The following is a 22,073-nucleotide window of genomic DNA, read 5'->3' on the forward strand; positions in this document are numbered from 1 at the left end:
TATAACTGCATGCTGTGCACAACACAGATGCCAAATTATTTAAAAAAAATTAAATAGAATTTAATTCTGGTTCAATAGAAGTTACTTTTACATATTTTGCAGAGTTATTCCGTTTATTGATCGTAAGCTCGTAGTTAGTAGCAGAAGCCGACAAGGTTCGTCACTCAATAACAACCAATGTAAATAGGGCTTTCTTGAACTCTTGAGACTTGGGAAGACATAATGAATTCGGGTTAAATGTAAATCGAGGGACAGACATTTTGACAGTTAAGACCAGAAATTTACCCAAAAACAATAAATGTTATCACGCCGCGGGCTTAATATGAATGCTGAGTCTAAGCTATACAAGCATCAAATCGTTAGTAACTTAATGAAGATTTATTGACAGACTTTAGGTTCGAATATGATAACTTTGTTAAAATATTCCTTTATTTGAAGGAAACTTGAGTTTGAGAATAATGCTAAAATACCGTGCTTGAAAATTACAAATTTTGGTGATTTTCAACCTAAGTAGATGTATACACCATTTATCATGAAATGCTGAATCAGTATTTTTCGGTATTTATTTATTATTTCGGGGTTTGTTTTCAGAAAACCATATTAAATTTGTATTCATTTTAAACGTATTAATAATTTATGAATTTTAATTTCACCTTTTTCTAGTTTGCGTTATGTTTTGTCTGAAAAAGATATCATATTAATATGGTCATTAATAGTATAATGCACTATAAAAAATGTTTTTGTTGCGATCGATATGTGAACGATGATGTTTCCCGCTCTACTTGTGACCATTGAGTGATCGTGGCAACTCATTGGTCTTTTCCAATACAGTCTTGTTCTAGAATATTTCTGTAATTATTAATTAAGCTAATTTTGAGGTTTAATCCGAAAGCCGCAACTTTATTTATTGCTAGCAAAGTGAGTCAATCGTCTCCGATATCGAGTACGGAGGATTTTCTCACTTTCTTGTAGGTTTGTAGACTGCTATGATTAATTTGAAAACTGTATATCTCAGCAACATGTTTTCTTATAATTAAAAATGACCTTTCTCAGTTTGTCATTATTTTAAAAGATATATGAAAAGTATTGAAGGTTTCAATGATTTCGGTGAAGTAAACGTTCGGAAAGAAAGTTTTGAAAATAGGCAATGTTGTTTTCCGCCAACCGAATACTTAGGCCTGTGGCAACGAAGCAAAGTTTTACAGGTGAATAGCGCCCTCGACTAAGTGGTTTGCTTATACACCGAGTTTCAGTACATTATTTACTTATTTGTTTGCTTAACTTCCATCCCGAAAAACTCTTTGGGAACAATATTAAATTTATCTTTTTACCACATAGTTAACTGTAAAATATTATACAGTGTATTATATCGTCAAATGTTCCAATGAAAAAAATTCGTCGGGAATTTCAAAACGAGTCCCTGCAAAATGTATGTAAAGTATTCTAACAACACGGGAGCGTAAAACACGATTGACATTATTACTGCGCTGTAGAGGGGGCTCTTTGGAGAATACCTATATTTTTTAATAAGGCAAGACTCGGCACGGCAAGCCTACAAGATTTGCGTTTGAGTAATTCCATCATTCGAGATTTCATAAATGTAAAGATTATTTTTCCTGGGTCGTCTTTCATAATTAAATATGAAATGAAAAGCAGACGTCCAGTAGGATTATTAAAATTTTACTTTTAGATATCCATATCAAAGGATGGATACGTCTTCAATATTTAATTATTTTTGTTGGCCTTTCTTATTTTTTTGACCATAACAAGTTTTTTTGTTTGTCATTAATTTTTGAGGAAATATAAAACTTCGAAGCAGGAAAATTCGTAATTTGGTGTTTAACCATCAAATACAAATCGTGATATTTATCAAGATCTATCCGTTTAACCGCTGTCAGATCCGATGACGGGAGTTATTTATTTTTTGCAAGGATATTGTCAACAGCCAAGAACAGAGGCATGTATTTTTACAAAATATTTCTTGATAAGAACAAAATACTTTTGCAAATGATAACCAAACATTTCATATTCTAAACAGAGAAACGGTTAAGTCTGATACTACACTGATAATAGGACAAAAAGACACGTACGTGCAATAAGAATTTCATGTAAAATTGTTCTTAGTACATTCACGTGTTTCGTTTTCCGGTAATAATATTTGTTTCTTTTATTTTTTTTCAAAGTTGGTATGGCTCAGTGTTAAATTTTTTATCATAACCGTTATCACCGTTTGCTGTTTGGGTCATATTGCTTCAAAAATACACTTTAGGGAGTTCCCATCTTGCCCCACTTTCACGACATACATCATAATCTCTTGCACACTTCAGATCTTGTTTTTTCCAACTTTGCTTAGGGTGGCAAACTGGACATCTTTCCTCTCAAATAGAACATTGAATTTTGTTCGGTAGCCGTTCATAGCACAAACTTAGTCATGAAATACGTAACCCGTCATAAAACATCACTTCGAAATATGACCCAGTAATTTCAATTAGGTCACAGCTTCACTATAAAACGATTATCTGGTCAGTAGGGGATCAAGAATGGTTTTGCACTATTCTTGCAAAACAAACTAATAAGTAGTTGCAGTAATTTATTCCGGTCTGCGGCTGGCCCCTGACTTGGAGGCATTTACCGGCAAGTTGTGTAAAACGAATGCCGGCCATTTAATGCCACATTAACCCGAATCTGTACAGCCATTATGTATTTCCACTAATTCCCAAATACAGGCCACTGGGCTGTGGAGGGATAATTGCGGATTCATTACTTCGCCTAAACGTACCTTATTGGGTGGGAATGCAATGACTTTTATGCGGTCCCGTTTATCCTTGCGCGGCGTAATTGTTACGGACACTTTAAACGATTTAAATTGAAATGGATTCACCTAAATAGCAGGTGCTTTAGAACTTTAGATTACATCAAGAGTGCTTAAGGATAAATTGATTTGTAATTAGAATTGCTTTGAACGGCGCCCGGGATTAAGTTATAGCTTACTTATACCAGTACCTATTAAGGCAAATATAGTCTTGGAGGCTTAAAAAGTGGTTAAGAAACTTAACTTTTGAGTTTACTGACTACACTTAATGCGTTGAATCCAAAATCAAATAATTCTTCTTTAGGGTTTGCCAACACTACATCATTTGTAAAAAGTTACCGTTTTATTAATGATAATAAAAAAATTAAGCCTTAGAAACGTGTTTTTCATATCACGTAAACAATTTCATAAATTCAAAAGAAATCATTAAAAATTCTTCATTCCAAAGTTTAAATACTTAAAATAAATCAAAGGGATGATAAAAAGTTTTGTGTTTGCAAATATTTTCGATGAAAGTATAAAAATTACAAGAATAATTCTCCTAGCGATGTTTATTGGGGTGAGTTAATTGAAAGCGTCACAAAGCGCGATGTCGCCATTAACTCAAAATCTCATTACCGATCTTTCATATCCGACGGGAATAGCTGTGCTCCAGATTCTACTTCATTCTTCTCAAGTATCAATAAGAAATGCGCAGATGAAACAACACACAGGATGAGGATATTAACAAATGTGTCACAACACTGGAACTCGTTAGCGAAAGATTCTCACAAAACAAATGAAGCGAAAAGAATGGGAAAGAATAATAACAAAAACATACGCTAATAACATTTTTTCTTGTTTTGTGCTACTAGAACATTATAAAGATTTCCTAATATTTTCAGAACATATTGAAAATCATTGACACTCTAGTCGAACATTTCAGTCTCCTTTTAAATTCGCCAACAAAGAAGGGTCTAGACATAAATCTAGGCTTGCCTGAGATAATAAAATTCGAATAATTTCCATTCTAAGTTTACAACATTATATTAATATGTGGTTCAAAATGAAAATGAAATACTATTAAAATATCCCTGACATCTCTCGAATACGTCACAATTTGGACATGGACATTATGAGCTCAGCATGGTTTTTAAAAGGTGCCGCTCTCATTTGGCTAAAATACTAATAAAAAAGAGTGACTTCATTATTAATGATTAATTCATTTTTGTACTGTGGTGGGAATAGGGTAATCCAATTAATATTGTACTAATACCTTAATATTACTACTAATTATCAACACGCTACTGAAATTCACAAGGCCACGGATGGTCGAAACTTTTTTTATTGCCAAGAAAACATTATCATGATTATAAAAAGCCACGATAGTGTTGAACCTCTGAACTCTGCGTGATGCAAAATATAAAAGAAAATAATTTCTACTACCGAGATATTGCCCTCGCTCGTAATAATAATAGTAAAAATAAAATGAAACTTTTACTTCCAAGCTATTTGATCATTAAAACCGTGCTGTCTTCGGCCCATATAAAACTGTAGGTTTTATTAAAACGGAAATTAGTTTGCCCCAGTCTAAAATTGGTGGGTGAAATGTCAAAGTTTTACTTGTTCTTCCTTTTGACGTTTGAAATATTCGTGACACACTGACTGCTCTGCAAAATTTCGAACATTGGCAATTTAAAACAAAAAAGGAAGTATCTTCATTGTTGGCAACTTTAATTTATATAACTCCATTTTAAGTCGTAAATTCGTCGTTTATATTTTCAAGATATTATTATTGATTAATGAAGAAGATAATACTAACAAAAATAAATGAAACATGAAATAAAAGAATAAACATAAAATAAAAATTTAAACGTTCGAAAATCGTATAATTCAAAAGTTGTTAAAAAACAGTTATTTTTATTTATCAGACAGTTTGTTAATGCCTTCAGAAGACGAAACAGCTGTCACGCGTATTAATAATTACTTATCTCGACTTATAAAATATTATACATTTGTTTATAAAAAAAACAGTTTTTTTTAAAACTGAATAGTTATATAATTGAACATAAAAAGAAAAACTTATAAAATAAACAGAACAAAAAGGAAGCACCGTTAAATATTTTTACAGACATTTTAAGGTATGTAGGTGCAATACGGTAGTACAATCAAAATTAAAACAATCTTCTTACTACTGTCGAAAAATGAGCCTGGCGTCATGTTGTTTGCAGATCATCGCAATTATTATATTATAATTTTGCGATCTCATTTTCATCCAGAGCTATAAAACTGTAAATAAAGAGGTTTGTACAGCTAACTTTATCGAAAAAAAATCACCACAAGCGGCTTACATACGAGTATATGTCTAAAAGTAAATAAGAACAATAATTATCAACCATTTTATTATTTACAAATCTTAATTTTATTATTCTTTAACAAAAAGTACATAAAAATATACAAATACATTTTGTTGGTATATAATAAATTGCCTCATCAGTCTGAACCTGATCCGAGGTGGTAGAAATAGTAATTGAATTTCAATATCCTAAAATATTTGGTCCAGACTTGGATTTTTTTTGGTGAAACCGGATAGCAAAAAGAGTAATTAAGAAAACATGTTTGCTTTCTATTTATGTATCGTAGATTTTTTAAAAATCTGTACAGTTTCTTTGACGTTCAAAATTTATTTGGAACTAACAGCAAACAAAATATTTTCGTGACTTCGTAATATTTTATATGTGAAAATGAATCAGAAATATGAATTTTTGCAAATAACTAAAACCTGTTTTTACCTACCATGATTTAAAAATGAATTGGAAAGTACGTACCTAGAACACGCTTACGGAGACGCGTGATTCTCAATTTAAATTCCTAAAGTGACGGGGATGAGCGCCGTTTTCGGCAAATGAAATTTATTTGAGACGCATGTCGAATAATCAAAAAGCGTCAAAGAAACATGAATCATAATTTGAGAAATAATGTGTTACGTAGCGTGTGTCGCGTCAAGAACGACAGCGACATTCCAAATAAGTACCTACGACGACTATTTTATTCATCAATCCTTTTGAATGATGCGAATATTCTTTTGAATGTTTCATAAAACCCGTACAACTCTACCGCTTTATTGAGCGCATAATAGGTACCTAGACATCTTTACAGCATCTCTTGTGGTTATCAGATGACACTATCGGAATACTATACTGGAATTAGTTTAGTATCTCGATGAACCAAATACGTATAAAATTGTAATATTTTGTTGTGTCATTTGAATGGCAACCAGAGAAAACCAAAACAAAACATTTTATAAAAACTAAACAAATTTACATTTTGTCGTTTTATTTTAAGGTATATTATTAAATATTACATTCTATTAGCACAAAACATCGATAGTTACATTAAATTAATAACAAAAAATTTAAGAATTATATTTTATTAATTTATTTTTTATATATACACAGTCAAAAAAAATTATTTCAGCACGGTTGCTTTGGATTTTTTAACTGTGTGATCGAAGTGCAACCCAATTTTAAAGAAGTGCAATACAAAATGATTCAGGAAAGTGCGCAGACGCACGTCTCTTGACATACCAAAAGCTGATTTTTTTCCTTTGTATATAATATAAATATAGTGTACTTCACACCCTGTATGTAATGAATGTTTCCGTCAAAGATAATACAACATAGTGTACTTCACACCCTGTATGTAATGTATGTTACCGTCACAGATAATACAACATATTGCTTTACAGCCTGTATATAATGTATGTTACCGTTACAGACAATAAACATATCTGTGTTCGCGATTGTTTCTCATCACTTACAATTCTCGATTTAGTTCTATTCTAACTCTATTATTAGTAGGTACGGATTAATAAAGTTCGGAATGAATTCAAGGAACAATGCACCAAAACTTGACAAAAAATGCACGGTTTAAAAAAAATCCGAAATGCGCTTAAATTGCAAAATAATTAAGATTATTATTAAAAAATATTGAAATTTTTTCATTGATGAAATTGTGAGAAATGCAATTATTTTACCCTTAAAACTGTAAATAATGAAAAAAATAATATTTATTGTAAAGATGCAAATAGAAATAATTTTTTGTTAAAGTTTTTATTATTATTTTTATTATTATTTATTTTTGGAATAACTTAAATGAGTAAAACCTCAAAATGTAATATTTAATCACCCAAAACAGTACGTCCCGACAAAGCTAAGCTCCTGGGTCCAATTCCTAGATGCGACCGTATCTTTTCCTGATTTTTCTGTTTCAAATTATTGTTTGAAAATTGCTAATATTGTCTTCAATCATAAAAAAGTTTATTGATATCCAAAAATTGTAAACAAAACATAAGTCAATACAAAAACGATGCAAAAACCTTAAATTTAAATAATGCCTTATTGTTTATTATACGAACAGTTAGTAAGTATTTTTCTAAGTTTTCTAGAAGAAAATAACGCATTTTGTCAGCAAACGCAAGTGTTCTAACATCTTGAAACTTTTTTCTATTTAATGTTAGAACAAGAGCATAATATGTAAGTTTAAGAATATTTGGTTTCTAAATCTGGGACATTCTCGTTTTTTCAGTCACCAACAAAATATTTCCAGATATAAAAAAAAAATCATTAATATTTGCTACCACAGAGAAATTTGTTCAGAATAACCTACGCGATTACTCCAGATATTTTTAACTTTCCAATATATCAGATAATTGAAAATAAATAAATTCACTTTAATAGTGTAATTAAAAGCGAAATAATAATTTGTTAAAATAAATATTTAACGTTTTTTCGTTCCGTATTTAAAAAAAATAACTGTCGTGTAAAAAGGACCAGCTAAGGAGAGTCGGTCTGATCGTCAATTATTTCATTTTAATTTCGTAATAATAGTTAACATAAAATATAGCTGCATCAAGCCGTATGCTCCAACAAGTTATGGAGGTAATAGAAGATTTTGAAACTAGTTTTTGTATAATTGCATGAAAGTTGGAGCTCTTAGGAACGCTTTGTATACATTTAATAAGGTCATTTACCACGGGAAATCATCACTTTTAGAGGAATAATTCAAAAGTTGCAATAATCATGAAAATGCATTTATGAAAAATGGTGAAAAAATTTCGTTCTTACATTACTAAAATATTTTGTGAATCGTGTTATTTAAAAAACGTGTAAAAAGGCCGAGTAAAAGGATTGACTGTATTTTCCAAACTTGTCTCTAAAACTCAATACTACAAACATCTTAATCAAAAACAAAAATCATATCATTACGTATGTTTAAAGAAAGCTTATGTTTACTAGATATTATATTATGAATTTTCCATTTGACTAAGAAAAAACATTCAATTCAGTTAACTGTTTTTATATTATGTTATCACATAGATTTTAAGAAAACTTACGCAGATATAGGTATATACCATTCCATTAAAAAAACATCTTTAAATTCAGTTAGGTAAACACAAAATTGGCACAGCTTATTTTCTAGGTATTTCGACTTCCACGAATTAATATATCAAAGAGCTCCCGAAGTAATTAATTAGATGTAAAAGATAACAGAATTTAGTTTTTAATATTGGGTTTAAATATATACATTTTTTAATGAATGTCGACTTATATTATTTTTACTCGTGACATTAGTTTCGTTCTTCGAAGCTTCGAAGGTATTATAAAACCGTGGCACGGCAATTACAGTGGACTTAATATTTGTGTACATTGCATTAAAACTAATTTATTTCGGTGATTAATTTTTGGGCTTTTAGGCAGTGTTGTGCTACCTCTTTCTTAAAGTATTATAGTGTCCATTATCAGAGCAGATGTGTACGGTGAAGATTACACATCTGCCTTGATTATGTACACTGTAATTCTATCCAAAACGTTGGGTGAAGAAGGAGGTAGCGCAACATGGCATAGTACCCCAAACAATAAATCACCATAATACTTCCGGCCGTGAAAATTTCAAATCATAACCTACATTATTTGGTCAGTATACTAACACTTACAGTATTCTACATAGCCTTATGTAAAATATTACGCGGCGCGAAAGAGTGCTATAGTGAAAAACCTGACTTATTACAACGGCGTAAGTATGGTTTAAGCGGCCTTAAACTAGGCTTGCCAACGCAGAACCGTTGGTTAAAAAACTAATAATTGATTGAGTGTAGCAAACTCCTGTTTTATCTCGACCGCTTGGCACTCCTACTATCTGTAAATTTGTTTGTGTTTTTCCGTTTCCGTTTTACAAAATCTGCTGCATCCAATTTACTATTCAAGCAAGCCTTAATTTGACTACATGGCACGGAAAAAAATGAGTATTGCTGATATTTTAAAATCCTGTTAAAAATGGGACACACGTGTTCCGATGTCACGTGAATATGTACATTCCTTTTTTACTAAAAGTTTAACATGAAACCAATCAATTTATTCGTTAAGGGCATGCAGTCCCGTTTTTAACAGGATTACGAATAATTTGAAGAGATTTTTAATTAATAATTATCAATACTTTATATTATGGGTTTTCTCCGTGTGGCTTATAATTACGTAGGTGGGTACTTAAGTACCTACCTACTTAAAAAATCATTTAATTTCAGAGAAAATTTTGGTTTTGATTTATTAAATATGAGAAAATTAAAAACATGCCATTTTGAATGCGAGGTCTACTGACTGTTCACAGAACTTCCTTCAATTTGGATGCGAGGTCTACTAACTGGTCACAGAACTACTTACCATTTTTTAAATTTGTTTTCAGTGACGAAATTCATTCGGACTGGCATAGCTGACAGGAATGAGAGCGCCCCCTACTTCGATCGCGCCCTTTACGAGGCGGATGTAGATGAAAATGAAGATCTCCAACACACCGTCCTCAAACTCACTGCCAACAACCAGAGCAATTGTACGTATTAACGATAAATCCCAGACAAGATTATATTTTATTATATCCGCACGCACTATCAATCAATTTTATGTTAGAAGACCCAATTCCTCTTGGGCGGCTGATCAACTGGAAACGATTAATGAAACACTCTTCTTGATGGAAGTTTATGACAAGATATCGAATGTACAATAAACGTTCATTAAATCTGTTAGATCCATGTAATATAACTGGAATTCTTATTGATGAATTCAACGCGCTCAAAGTCTTTGTAAATTTAGAAGTTCGCTGAAATTTAGACCTTTGAATACCAAAATAAAGATAGATTTCGGGCAAAAGTTGAAACAGTAGGAATTAATGAAAAGTTGAAACAATAGGAAAACTGGTGGGGTATTTGATTAATGTAAATGGCTTGATTGTCGTTGGAGCTCTTTTTTTTTCTGTGCTTACGTTTCACTAAGTCCTTTTGTTCAAGTTTTTTTTTAAATTTGTGAATATATCAAAAGAGTCCTAACTGCTCCTGCTAACCGGTGCCAGAGAAACTATAACATTACTAATGTATTTGGTTTTGTTATTATTCATCGTATCCATCAGTTAGTGTGCATTTAAACATTATCATAAAATGTTAAATCGGAGTGATTAGTAACTAAAAACTGTTTTTTTAAGTGTAAAAACACTCCTCAATTGGTGTTTATTGCGAGGCTGAATAGTATGCGAAGGGAAAGGAAATGGTAAAAGAAATGTGAAAAAGTGCTTGGCTCTTCAGATATGGTTACCGAACGGCTGAAGTCATCTAAAGTAAACTTTTGATTCCGAATTTCCTCTTTCTTTTTCCATTGGAGGGATATTGAAAGTATCTACCACTCCGCATTATCAATTAATTAATTAATATCACAATGCAGCTTTCAACTCTAAAAATTATTTTTTAGTAAAATTACGTCACGATAAATATGTTTACCTAAATGCAAATGCACGTAACAATACGTAAATGATACACATGAATTATTAACATTGTTTCAAATTTTATCGACCATGAGGTCTAGCACATTGAAATCGATAACTATACAATATCGTATCGACAGATGTAACTACCGATGAATTTATACCGATCCAAAAAACCCTATTTTAAAACGGTATTGATAAAACCTATCATTTATGGTCAGTTCGCAATGTTTGCGAGCACGGTCAAAACATGATTCCGACAGTAGGTAGACAAAAGCCACTGCTTTTAGCGAGGCCTCAAAGGCGTCGGATAATCTATCAATATGCACGACTTTTTGGATAGTTTCGTTCGTTATGCAAAATAACTGGCTAATTAGTGAATTAACTACGCCCTTAAGTTAAAAGAAACACGATCCATGGACGATCAAAACGTGATCAACCGATTCTGATCCAACTTGGAGGAAAAAAAGTTATTAGTCATAACAAAATACCTCATGAACTAATTAACTTCCCTTTTAGTCTGAAATGAGATGCATGCAGACTGCCAATGCATGTTAAAGTTATTATTCTTTCCTTTAACACCAAATTAATTTTAAGATATTAAAACTTCATTTCCAATGAACTTTAGCATAAGAAACTCCTGTGGCTTGACTTCAGTTAACTTTTATATTTATATCTATAATGGTATATTATGTAAAATCTGTTTGTTTCTTACAAAATAAATAAATTATTTAAATTCGAAATTGTCAATTTATTAGCATTTTTTTTACTTTTACGCATAAATAAACGCGGTCTAGCACGGACAATCGATAAAGCCATATGTCAATACTATATTGACTAAATTTGTGATCTATGGTCAGTTAATAACATTCCCTAGCACGGTCAACGATTGATAAGAAATTCTGACAAAGAAAGCCAGCCAAATTTACCATTATAAAAATTTGGATGACCGTTGAAATACGCAATTTTTTAAATAATTCAGTTTTTTTATGCAAAATTACTGGTTTATTAATGAACGGAGGCAGATTAACGAAACTCTTAGCGACGAGTTTGTTCGGGCCAAAGACCTACGGACGTATTATGACCGTTCGGGCTTTGAAACAAATTTTTTTCCCCTAAAAAGATGCGAATAAAGAACTCATTAGCTAATGAACTCCCTTTTTACAGCCAAAAAGTAAATACGGACTGCCAATTCATATCTAGGTTAGTATTTCAATACAACATTCAATATAGTAATTTGCGGTTCGATTTGGGCTTGTCTGTATTGCTCGGGTCTCGTTTTTCAAATAACTAGTGTTTCGTTCAAGCTGCTTATCTTATATTTGTCGTACACTCGCGTGCAATCTGCAACACTTAATCAGAAAAATTAATTTTATCTCTCTCGGAAAAAAAATGCTCGATAAAAGAATGCGTTTGAAAACATAATCCAAATTCGTAAGCAGACAATAGTTCAGATAAACCATTTTTTTAAAATCTCTAATTTAAATTTTTTCATTTTTATTTTTGTTAATGTTATTTCAGTCGGTTTTTACCAATTGCACTTTGGATGTGCTTCTTTTTATCATAAAATTTTTATTTGATTCGAATAAAGAAGAGCCAATAAGACACAACAACAACCAAGAAGAACAGGGACGAAGCAAGAACAGCCAAAGAGAAGAAAGAAGAACAAATAAAAAGCAGGAAGAAGAAAGAAGAATCCAAAAAAGAATAATAGAAGAAAGAAGATGTAAGCAGAGAATAGGAATGTTAAGAAAAGCCAAAAAGCGACAGCGAGAACAAAAAAGAACAAAGAAGAGCCAAGAAGAAGCTAAACGAAACAAAAACATGAAAGTTGAATCCAGAAGAATCAAAAATCAGAGACTAGGAGAGCCAAGAAAAGCCATAAAGAAAACAGAAAAAAAACATAGATAAGAAGTGGTAAGAAGAGCAAAGAAAAACCAAAGATAGGCGAGAAGACGAAAGAAGAGCAGAGAAGAGGCAAGAAGAAGGCAGATTAATTTCTTTAACCTTACCCATCATAAATTCCAATAATGACTTATTAGGTTGCCATGTAAAAGATACTCTTTACAACATGATATTAGGTACTTTGAAAAAACGCCGGAAGAATGGAAGGAAATAGCGAAAGACAAAGCCAACCGTCGATAGTCAACCCAGAAAATATATACCGTGAACGAAACCGGCTTGAAAAACAGTGACGCGAGAGAATAAACAGAACAAGATGGAAGAAAAAGGTAGAAGAGACAAGGAAGATAAGAAGAGACAAGAAAAGACAAGAAGAAACAAGAAAAGCCAAAAATGAACAAGAATATTCAAAAAGAGGCAAGCATAGCCAAGAATAGATAAGAAGATCCAACAAAAGACAAGAAGAGGCAAGAAGAAGGAAAATAGAAGAACGAAGATGAAATAAAATCACAGAAGACACGGGACAGAAATTCTCCTAGCTGGGGTAGTAGAATTGTATCGTATCGTAACTATTTGAGGTTTGACATTTCATAATGTCAAATTCGGTATTGGTAATAGAAATCGACATTCGCTGGCAATATATGTAAATTTACGTCAGACGGCCACGTAAAAATAAAAAATAACAATAAATTGACAATTTCGAATTGAAATAATAACTTTTATATACATTAGCAATCCGCGTGTATTTTTTGAAACTAAAAGAGTATGTAATTAGTTCATGAGGTATTTAATTATTACTAACAAGTTGGAACAGAATAAATTGATCGCGTCTCGACGGACTATCTTTAAATCCTAAAAACTTAGTTAATTCACCTCCATTCATTATTTAGCTAGTTATTTTGCATAGCGAACTGCGTTATCCAATAAGACGTGCATATTGACAGCCTATCCGACACCTTGGAGGTCTCTCCAAAAGCAGCGGCAATTGCATACCGACTGTCGGAACCATATTTTGACCGTGCTCGCGAACGTTGCAAACTGACCATAGATGACGGATTTTTTCAATATCGTATTGACAAAGGGCTTTGGATCAGTATAAAATCATCGGTAGTTACGCCTATCGATCTGACATTGTAAAGTCATAGAATTCACTATGCTTGACCCTCAAATGCCTTTACTTGCAGCAGCTATTATAGTCTCGAGGAATTACTGCTTGCTTTATTTATTTTTTACTATGTTTTGCATCTAAATACAAAACATAATATTTAAACTGTAATATGAGCAGGTTTTGAAAAGCTTAACTCTCCATGGTAAAAATATGGAAAGAATGTGCCAAAATATCTCAGTCGTTAGAGCCGGAACGTTTTTCTAAAACAAAAAGTTTAATGACTGTCAAATTTAAAATTTGAAAACTCGTCAGGACGAAAGTAAAATAAATTATTTTAATCAAGATGGTAGGCAACCTCAACAAATTTTCTATCGAAATTCTACTGAAGGTTCTGAAAATTTAACATCCGAAAATTGTAAATTCTTCCCGTAATCAAATTTTTATTTCCAAATCCAACTACCTTTTAACATTAATAATTCATCGAACCGTATGAACCAGGTTTTATGCATCGAGCAAAGCGAATAAATTGGGAAAGAAATAGATTAGTTTTCCACATTCCAGGCAAGTGAGCATAAATTTTGCCAAGCGATTATTTTTATTGGATTTTGCCGATGCATTGTGAATATTTTGTCGTGTTATTTTGATGTTTCATTTTGAAAAAGGGACTAAATGACTGTCTTACTTATACTATATATACTTATGTATCTTGTTCTGTTTAACGTTTTATTTAGATTTGTAAGTATTATATTCTTCTTCATATTATATTGATGGGATAAACCTTAAAAAAAACTTAAGAAAAAGTTGTTCATGAAGATTTATTTTAAACCATTTATTTACCCTTTTTATACGCCCGTGAGGCTTTTACATTGAGTTCATTAAAATGTGCACATTTTTTACATTAGGGTTATAATAACTCCTTCATCAGACCGGTTCCGTCAGCTTCCCGTTGAGCACTGGTTCGTTTATTCTCCGCAAGTCGCTCTGTTCCCTTCTCATCCGAGGCGGTCAATTGCAATTAAAAAATCAGTTCCTGCTTACTGATGAGTTAACTTTAGATTTCTGGGGTAGCAATTGAAACTGTTTACGTCTAGTATTACGTTACAAATATTGATATCATTAATATTTTCATTTTCTAAACTATGTGGGCGAGGAATTGGCGAGTTTGCTAAATATATTTATGTATCTATTTTTAAGATATTTAATAAAAAAGAGTGTAGTTAATTTGTTCTGATGAGAAATTTAACCTCACATTATTTAATCAATTTTAATGTAAATTTTATGGTGAGGTGACCAAAAAAATAAATTATACTATAATTGGTTACGAACTAGTGAGTGAAATTAAATTTAATTACAGTGCGGGAATAAAAGTTTTAATGGTTCTCAGCAAAATTCTAATATTTTTATAATTATAATTGTAATGTGAATTATGTGGTGTAAAAATTCTAGTTTTTCATTAAATATTCTCCAAGGTTTCTAATTTTAGTTAATATACGCAGTTGTAAATGATATATCGCATAGTTGAATAGTTTTGGAGATTTGTTTTGACAGATAACCACTGGAAGTGCGATCTATACTAATTTACTTAAGATCCTTCGACTCTTAGGCCGCAGATACCTTAATGAAACTGAATATTGGTTCAGTAAATAATTTCGATATTGCAAATGTATTGTGAAAAATAATTTTACTCGAAGTAAGGTAAAATTGGCTTTTTTCGGGCATGCTAAAAATAGACTTCCATTAGCATTAGACCTTTCGGCACATATGACCAGAAATGGTCACTGAAGAAATAATTAATATTTTTCGGGCACACCGGACACCCCATTAAAATACTTCTATCGTTTAATGTCTTCAGTGAGTCGAATGATATTGACATTGAAGATGATCCCGTTCTCAATGGGAGGTGCTTTACTAGCGTAAGGGTGCTTATAAAACTGGAATGCCATAAACTCTGAAGCTAGAGAATGCATTGAAAAGACGTTTTGTATGCTTCTAACATGAAACCCCCGAGGAATCTGGGCAATGAGTGAGATGGCCGCTTTCCACGTGTGTTACATACATGGATATCTAGATACAAATATATTAAGAAAAATGTTATCAAACATAAATCCTATGTTTTTTGAAAAAAAAAAGCTTTCATTGAGTGTTATACGGGGTGGCGCAGATGGATCGGGTGGTTTTAAAATACTTGTCAAACTGTCAATTTTAAAGGTATTGGATTGAAATAAAGTGCAAAACGTGTAGTTATAATGGAAATTTATTAACAAACAATTGGAAAAGTTAGTTTTTAAAAATTACATCCATCAAATGCCCTCCTTCTCGAGCGACGCATTCTTGGAGTCGGTCCTTAACGTTCCGCATTGCCCGCTCAAGCACATCACCAGGAATTAATGTGATTTCGTTGTGAATTGCTGCCTTCAACTCCTGAATGGTCCGGGGTTTGTTCACGTACACCCTTGCTTTTAAATAGCCCCACAAGAAGAAGTCACATACCGTGAGGTCCGGTGAGCGAGGGGGCCAATGGAGATCTCCATTACGGGAAATCAAACGGCCAGGGAAAAGAGCGCGCACAGCTTGCATTGATATCCTAGCGGTATGTGCAGTTGCCCCGTCTTGTTGGAACCACATATTGTCCATGTCGTAATTGTTCTCTTCAAGTTGTGGGAGAAGAAATTCTTCAATCATGTTCACATAACGCTGCGAATTAACAGTAACCGCCTGCTCCCTTTCATTTTCAAAAAAGTAAGGCCCAATTATCCCTACCTTAGAAACCCCACACCAAACCGTCACTTTGTGACTATGGAGAGGCCGTTGGTGTAGGTCTCTTGGGTTAGTGTCGGCCCAGTAACGGCAATTTTGCTTGTTGACGTAGCCGTTAATGTGAAAGTGAGCCTCGTCAGACATCATGATAATCAGGTTTTCATCTTCCAATAACTCCAACATCCGTTGGCTAGACTGAAGCTTTTGAAGATGGTCTGTTGGGAGAATCTTCTGGACCACCATGATTTTATAGGGGTGGAATTTCAGTTCTTTGTTAAGAATCCTTTGAAGGCTTCGACGTGACATTCCAAGAGCTTGAGCACGATGTCTCGTTGATCGACGTGGGCTCGTAATGACATCGCGTCTCACACGCTCCACGTTCTGAGGCGTTCTTATTTTTCGAGGTCCAGACGTCCATTTTGGAGCACATGAACCAGTAGTGCGGAAATTATGCACCCAACTCAATATCGTATCTCGCTTAGGAACACTACCTCGAGTTGGGATGTTGAAACGCTTGCGAAAGGCACGCGTCACAGCAACAATTGACTCGTTATTGCGTATAAACTCTTCCACTGCGAAAACACGATGCTCAACGGACCACGTAGCCATCGCGATTGACTGCCAGTCTGCAACTGAAACTTCCCGTCCCCCCCACCACAGCACGAAGACCGCCGAACACCTGGCTCCCCCACTCCAGACGTACAGTCCACTTCATAACCACCCGATACCCGGAATTCAGGAGTTGAAGGCAGCAATTCACAACGAAATCACATTAATTCCTGGTGATGTGCTTGAGCGGGCAATGCGGAACGTTAAGGACCGACTCCAAGAATGCGTCGCTCGAGAAGGAGGGCATTTGATGGATGTAATTTTTAAAAACTAGCTTTACCAATTGTTTGTTAATAAACTTCCATTGTAACTACACGTTTTGCACTTTATTTCAATCCAATACCTTTAAAATTGACAGTTTGACAAGTATTTTAAAACCACCCGATCCATCTGCGCCACCCCAGTATAACTAGCTAAAAAAGATCTGTAATCTGTGCAGATCAAAAGAAGAATTAACGAAATGACAAAATATATTTTTACGCAATATATCAACAAAGTTTCTAAATTTTTACCTGCCTTTTTAAACGTGAATACTACACAAGAGTCCCAACTGTTCCCAACATTCTAGAGCTAGTGAGACAGATAAATCACCAATTATAAATAATACATTACAAAACCAATAAATTGCAAAATCGATAAAGAAAATTACAAACAATATTAGCAAAACACAAATATATAAGATTAGAAATTACTATACCCTCTTAAAAATAAAATTTGTTCATCTGTAACGAAAATAAATATTAAATATGGATTAAAAATGTATTCATATCCCAAATGAAACAGCCCATATAAAATGTAACGAAAAATTTCCAAGAAACTTTTGTTGTTATTATATATAATACATAATAACTACAGTCTTTAATTTTTCTAAAATTCATACATCAGTTCAGAAATGAGGAAATCTTTAGTCGGTTTCTCAGTTTTGTAAATTAGACAAACATATTTAAACCAACCATATTGTAAGCTGTTGATTTCCCTAAAATATAAAATAAATAAATGCATATCGGACAAAAAACGTTACCCATAGGTTAGTACCTACTATGGATAAAGATTCTGTAATACTTCGCGCTTGAACTTAATGAGATAAATATTGAAAATAACCCCTTTTCCTGCGAGGCAGTTAAATAACCTTTAAGGTTCGTACATTAATTTATTTTTCCTAAAGCAATGATTGAATTTGCTCTGTGGAATGCGCAGATGATATTTAAATGCAAGCATTTCTCTACTATGCATAAATTTTTAAATATTATTTAAAAAAAATATTTGTTTCAATGGCAAGTTTATACATAATGTAGGTATAAAGTACAATATACCTAAGTATAAATTCTTTTTTTTTCATAGTACTCATAACTAGGGTTTCCTATTCTCCTCTTATGTTTAGTTTCAAGTTGTCTTTAAATCTTCTTCATAATATTTGTAAATGGATTATTAATTTGCTTTCTCGGCCATGTCTTAACTATTGTTTATATATAATCTTTTCAGTTTTTTTTTGTTTGATTTGAGTATTGAATAGTTTCGTAGCATGGAATTTAATATTTCTCTGTCCAAAAGATGTATTGAAACCAAATAACTAGAATATTTTGGCTTATTTCTCTGGTTTAGTAATTATGTTGAGAAGTGGAGTATTCAAATATATTTTTTTTGTTTAGATAAAATATATTTTCAATAATATTTTTGTACACTGTAGACCTAAAAATATTTCTTCTGTCGGAGTTCTAAATGGACCTTTCAGAATTGTCTTTAGAACTCTCTTTGGGGCTATATTGAGCCGTTCTGTGTGAGTGCTCAAGGCAGACCCCATCTAGTTAGCCAATACTCTATCATTAATTGGCACAAAGCGAATAAGTTATATATAAGAGGATATTACGGATGTTTCTAAAGATTATATACGTACCTGGTGATCTTTTTTGTAATTACGTTAAAGTGTGCGTTTCACCAAAGATTGCCATTGATATCAATTCCAAGATTATTTTATGCTTTTGGAGTGTGCTACAGTAGGACAAAGGCACGAAAAACCTTGATTATGTTGATATATACCTTGGCAATATGTAATTTGAGATCCAACCGACGTCTATGATAAGAGCATAAAAAAATGTACACAGGTACCTATGCGATACAATAATTAGGAAGAAGTTAAAAGTAATTAAGTAATTAAGGACAATAACAAACAAATAAGGGCCGAAATAAAGTAAAACATTGGTTAGACGACAACCTTCTGAATCTTAATATTGACAACAAAATACTTAGTTTTCTCCATACTTAAAGTCACTCCTACTCAAAACTGTCCTAATCTTATTATTCACTCATGTCCACAGAGCCATATTACTCCTACGCCTCCCCTCAATAATTGTTCATGTACCAACCCAAAAAAATCCGACCAAATTATATATCTAGGGGTTGTTATAGACGATCAACTACGTTGGGAGGATCATGTCAATTTCACAACAAAAAGACTCCGCAAATTGTGCTATATATTTCTCTCTCTCAGATCAATCCTGAATCTTCAAACAACGAGATGCATATATTTTGCACTTTTCCAATCAATAGCTACATACGGTATCGTAGGATGGGGAGGCTGTGCAGCTTCAATTATTTATCCCATTATCTTAAATCAAAAACTGCTACTAAGGATTATATTAAAATGTCACCCATCTCACCCTACAGACCCATTTAAAAAAAATCGCAATCCTAGACATTAGACAATTATACGTTAAGACAATTCTCATACACATAAGGAAAAATGATTTAACGCGCAAAACTAAACAAAATATTTGCACCCGATATTCATCACATCAAAAATGTAAAATTCCTCCAACAAAAACAGCCTTCGCCCAGCGACAGTTCTCTTATATAGCGCCTAAAATGTTCAACTTACTGAGTATTGATATTGAGACATCAAAAACTGATTATCTTTATGCCATTAGTGTACAGAACTGGTTATTTGCTCAGGGAAGGAAATATTATAAAGAATGCCTTACATCTTAAAACGATTCTTATTTTTTTCATATTTCTCGAGTAAAAATTTTATCTCTAAATTAACATAAAAAAAACTTTATATTACGCTGATGCGATTATTCTTCTTTTTATTTCTATTATTCCTAACATTATCTATTATTTTTATTTGTATCCTACCTTATTTTTATTTGTATCTTTATTTTTACAAGATTCAATCTACCTAATATTATATATTCAGAATTGGTTATTTATGAAGGGAAGGAACTATTTTAAAGAATTCCTGACATAAATTAAGTTCATTTGCTTATTATTCTTTTCTTTTCATTTAAATTCTGTTTAAAATTTCTTTTTAAAATAATTAATTAATTTATCTTTATTTTCATCTCTTTCTTATTTTCAGTTAAAGTATTACCTATTTCACAAATACATTACATTTCACAAAATAATATATTAACAAATGAATCATGTATGCATTTATATAATTATACACAAATATCGAATTCCATAATACGGACATGTGTCTAGTGTGGTAGTCGAAAAGCATGTAAAAAACTGTATTCAAATATATTGTTATGAATAAAGAAAAAAAAAATTAAAATCAAGTTCAACCTTTACTGTAACCATTAACAAATAATAAACTACGTTGTGAGTGCTAATAAATGTAAATCTATGAGAACATATAACAGAGGAGGTGTAGTGAAAAAAAGATAGTTGGTCGTTTGTACAACGTGCATGTTGGACCGCGAATAGTTCTCTACTAGCCATCGGTATATTGCGAATATCAAAAATTCTTGCGCTGTCTACCGTTCCCCCAGACTCGTATATTAGTCGGACTGCTTGGGTCACTGGCTCGATGGAATCATAAAAATGTACATCTTCTCCCCTACAAGAATGTGAATTAAAAATAAATGAAGCGAAGAATATAAACTAAATAAGATGGGAATTTTTTAAAAGCGGTGTTGGTTTATAACTACCTTTAAAGTGAAGCCATTAAATATAAGCTGTCGGTCATGTTTTCAAAAGAAAAATCTCAATAATTTATGTATGTGCTTTCACACATTTTTCCATAAAGAAAACTGTCTTAAAAGTTTAATGTACAGAGGTTCTTTCTTAAATTTCTATTTCAATATAAAAAAAGAAAGTTCAAAGGTATTGTATAAAGCAGAGGTTTTCAAATATTTTAAAGGCGCGACCCCCTTTTATTTATCATATTTCACCAAATTAAATGGTGTACACTTAACATAAATATCAGACTTTGCACAAGCGCAGGTTTCTTCCATGGTTGCGATAAAAATATAGAAACACACTAAATGTCTAAGATAACCTCATACTTTTATCTCTCGAACACAGAGCTAAGGTTTTATAAATTAGTTGAAACAAAACAAGCGCACCCATTAATTTGTTTCACTTATGTACAATTTTTATTTCTAATTGACCTACTTCGTCTGAATAATAACACCTACTCATTTTTTGCTTGTTATAATACTGTAAAAGGATATGGTTTTCTAATTTGATTTATTGGTTTGAACCCCCAGGGGTCCAGGAGACCGCCACTTTGAAAACTACTGTTATGGACTTATATGAGTAGGAGCTGTTTGATTCTGGGCCGGTGGCGTAATTATGGCGTACGATGTTAATACTTTAAAAAATCGTTCGACCATTAAAATTACTTTATATTTAAATGAATTTGGTAGCTCACACGACAGGTATTTGTTCTATGGTTTGGCAGCTTACACGAAAGGTGTTTTTTCTATGGTTTGGTAGCTCACCCGATAGGTGTTTGTTCTATGGTATTGTAGCCTACACGACAGGTGTTTGTTCTATGGTTTGGCAGCTTACACGAAAGGTGTTTGTTCTATGGTTTGGTAGCTCACCCGATAGGTGTTTGTTCTATGGTTTTGTAGCGTACACGACAGTGTTTGTTTTATGATTTGGTAGCTCACACGATAGGTGTTTGTTCCACGGTTTTGCAGTTCACACGACAGGTGTTTTTTCTATGGTTTGGTAGGTCACAAGACAAGTGTTTGTTTTATGGTTTGGTAACTCACACGACATGTTTTTCAATAATAATAACTTATTTCGGAAGGTAGTGCATCGCAAAACATACCATAGTTTCGAGTAATGCCCGTGACACACCATGCTACA

General features: G+C 32.6%; 1 protein-coding gene across 2 annotated transcripts in view; it reads left to right on the forward strand.

Annotated features, from left to right (window-relative positions):
- LOC149424297 (neural-cadherin-like) overlaps nt 1-22,073 on the forward strand; it is a 357,104-nt gene that overhangs the window by 250,338 nt on the left and 84,693 nt on the right. For both annotated transcript variants that reach the window (XM_089651422.1, XM_089651423.1), the window contains one exon: nt 9,533-9,676. In XM_089651422.1, the coding sequence (XP_089507548.1) occupies nt 9,533-9,676 (144 nt within the window). The remainder of the gene's footprint in view (nt 1-9,532; nt 9,677-22,073) is intronic.

This window comes from Hesperophylax consimilis, chromosome 4, assembly GCF_061612785.1.
Source record: "Hesperophylax consimilis isolate HC1 chromosome 4, BYU_Hcon_1.0, whole genome shotgun sequence".
NCBI classification, from domain to species: Eukaryota; Metazoa; Arthropoda; class Insecta; order Trichoptera; family Limnephilidae; genus Hesperophylax; species Hesperophylax consimilis.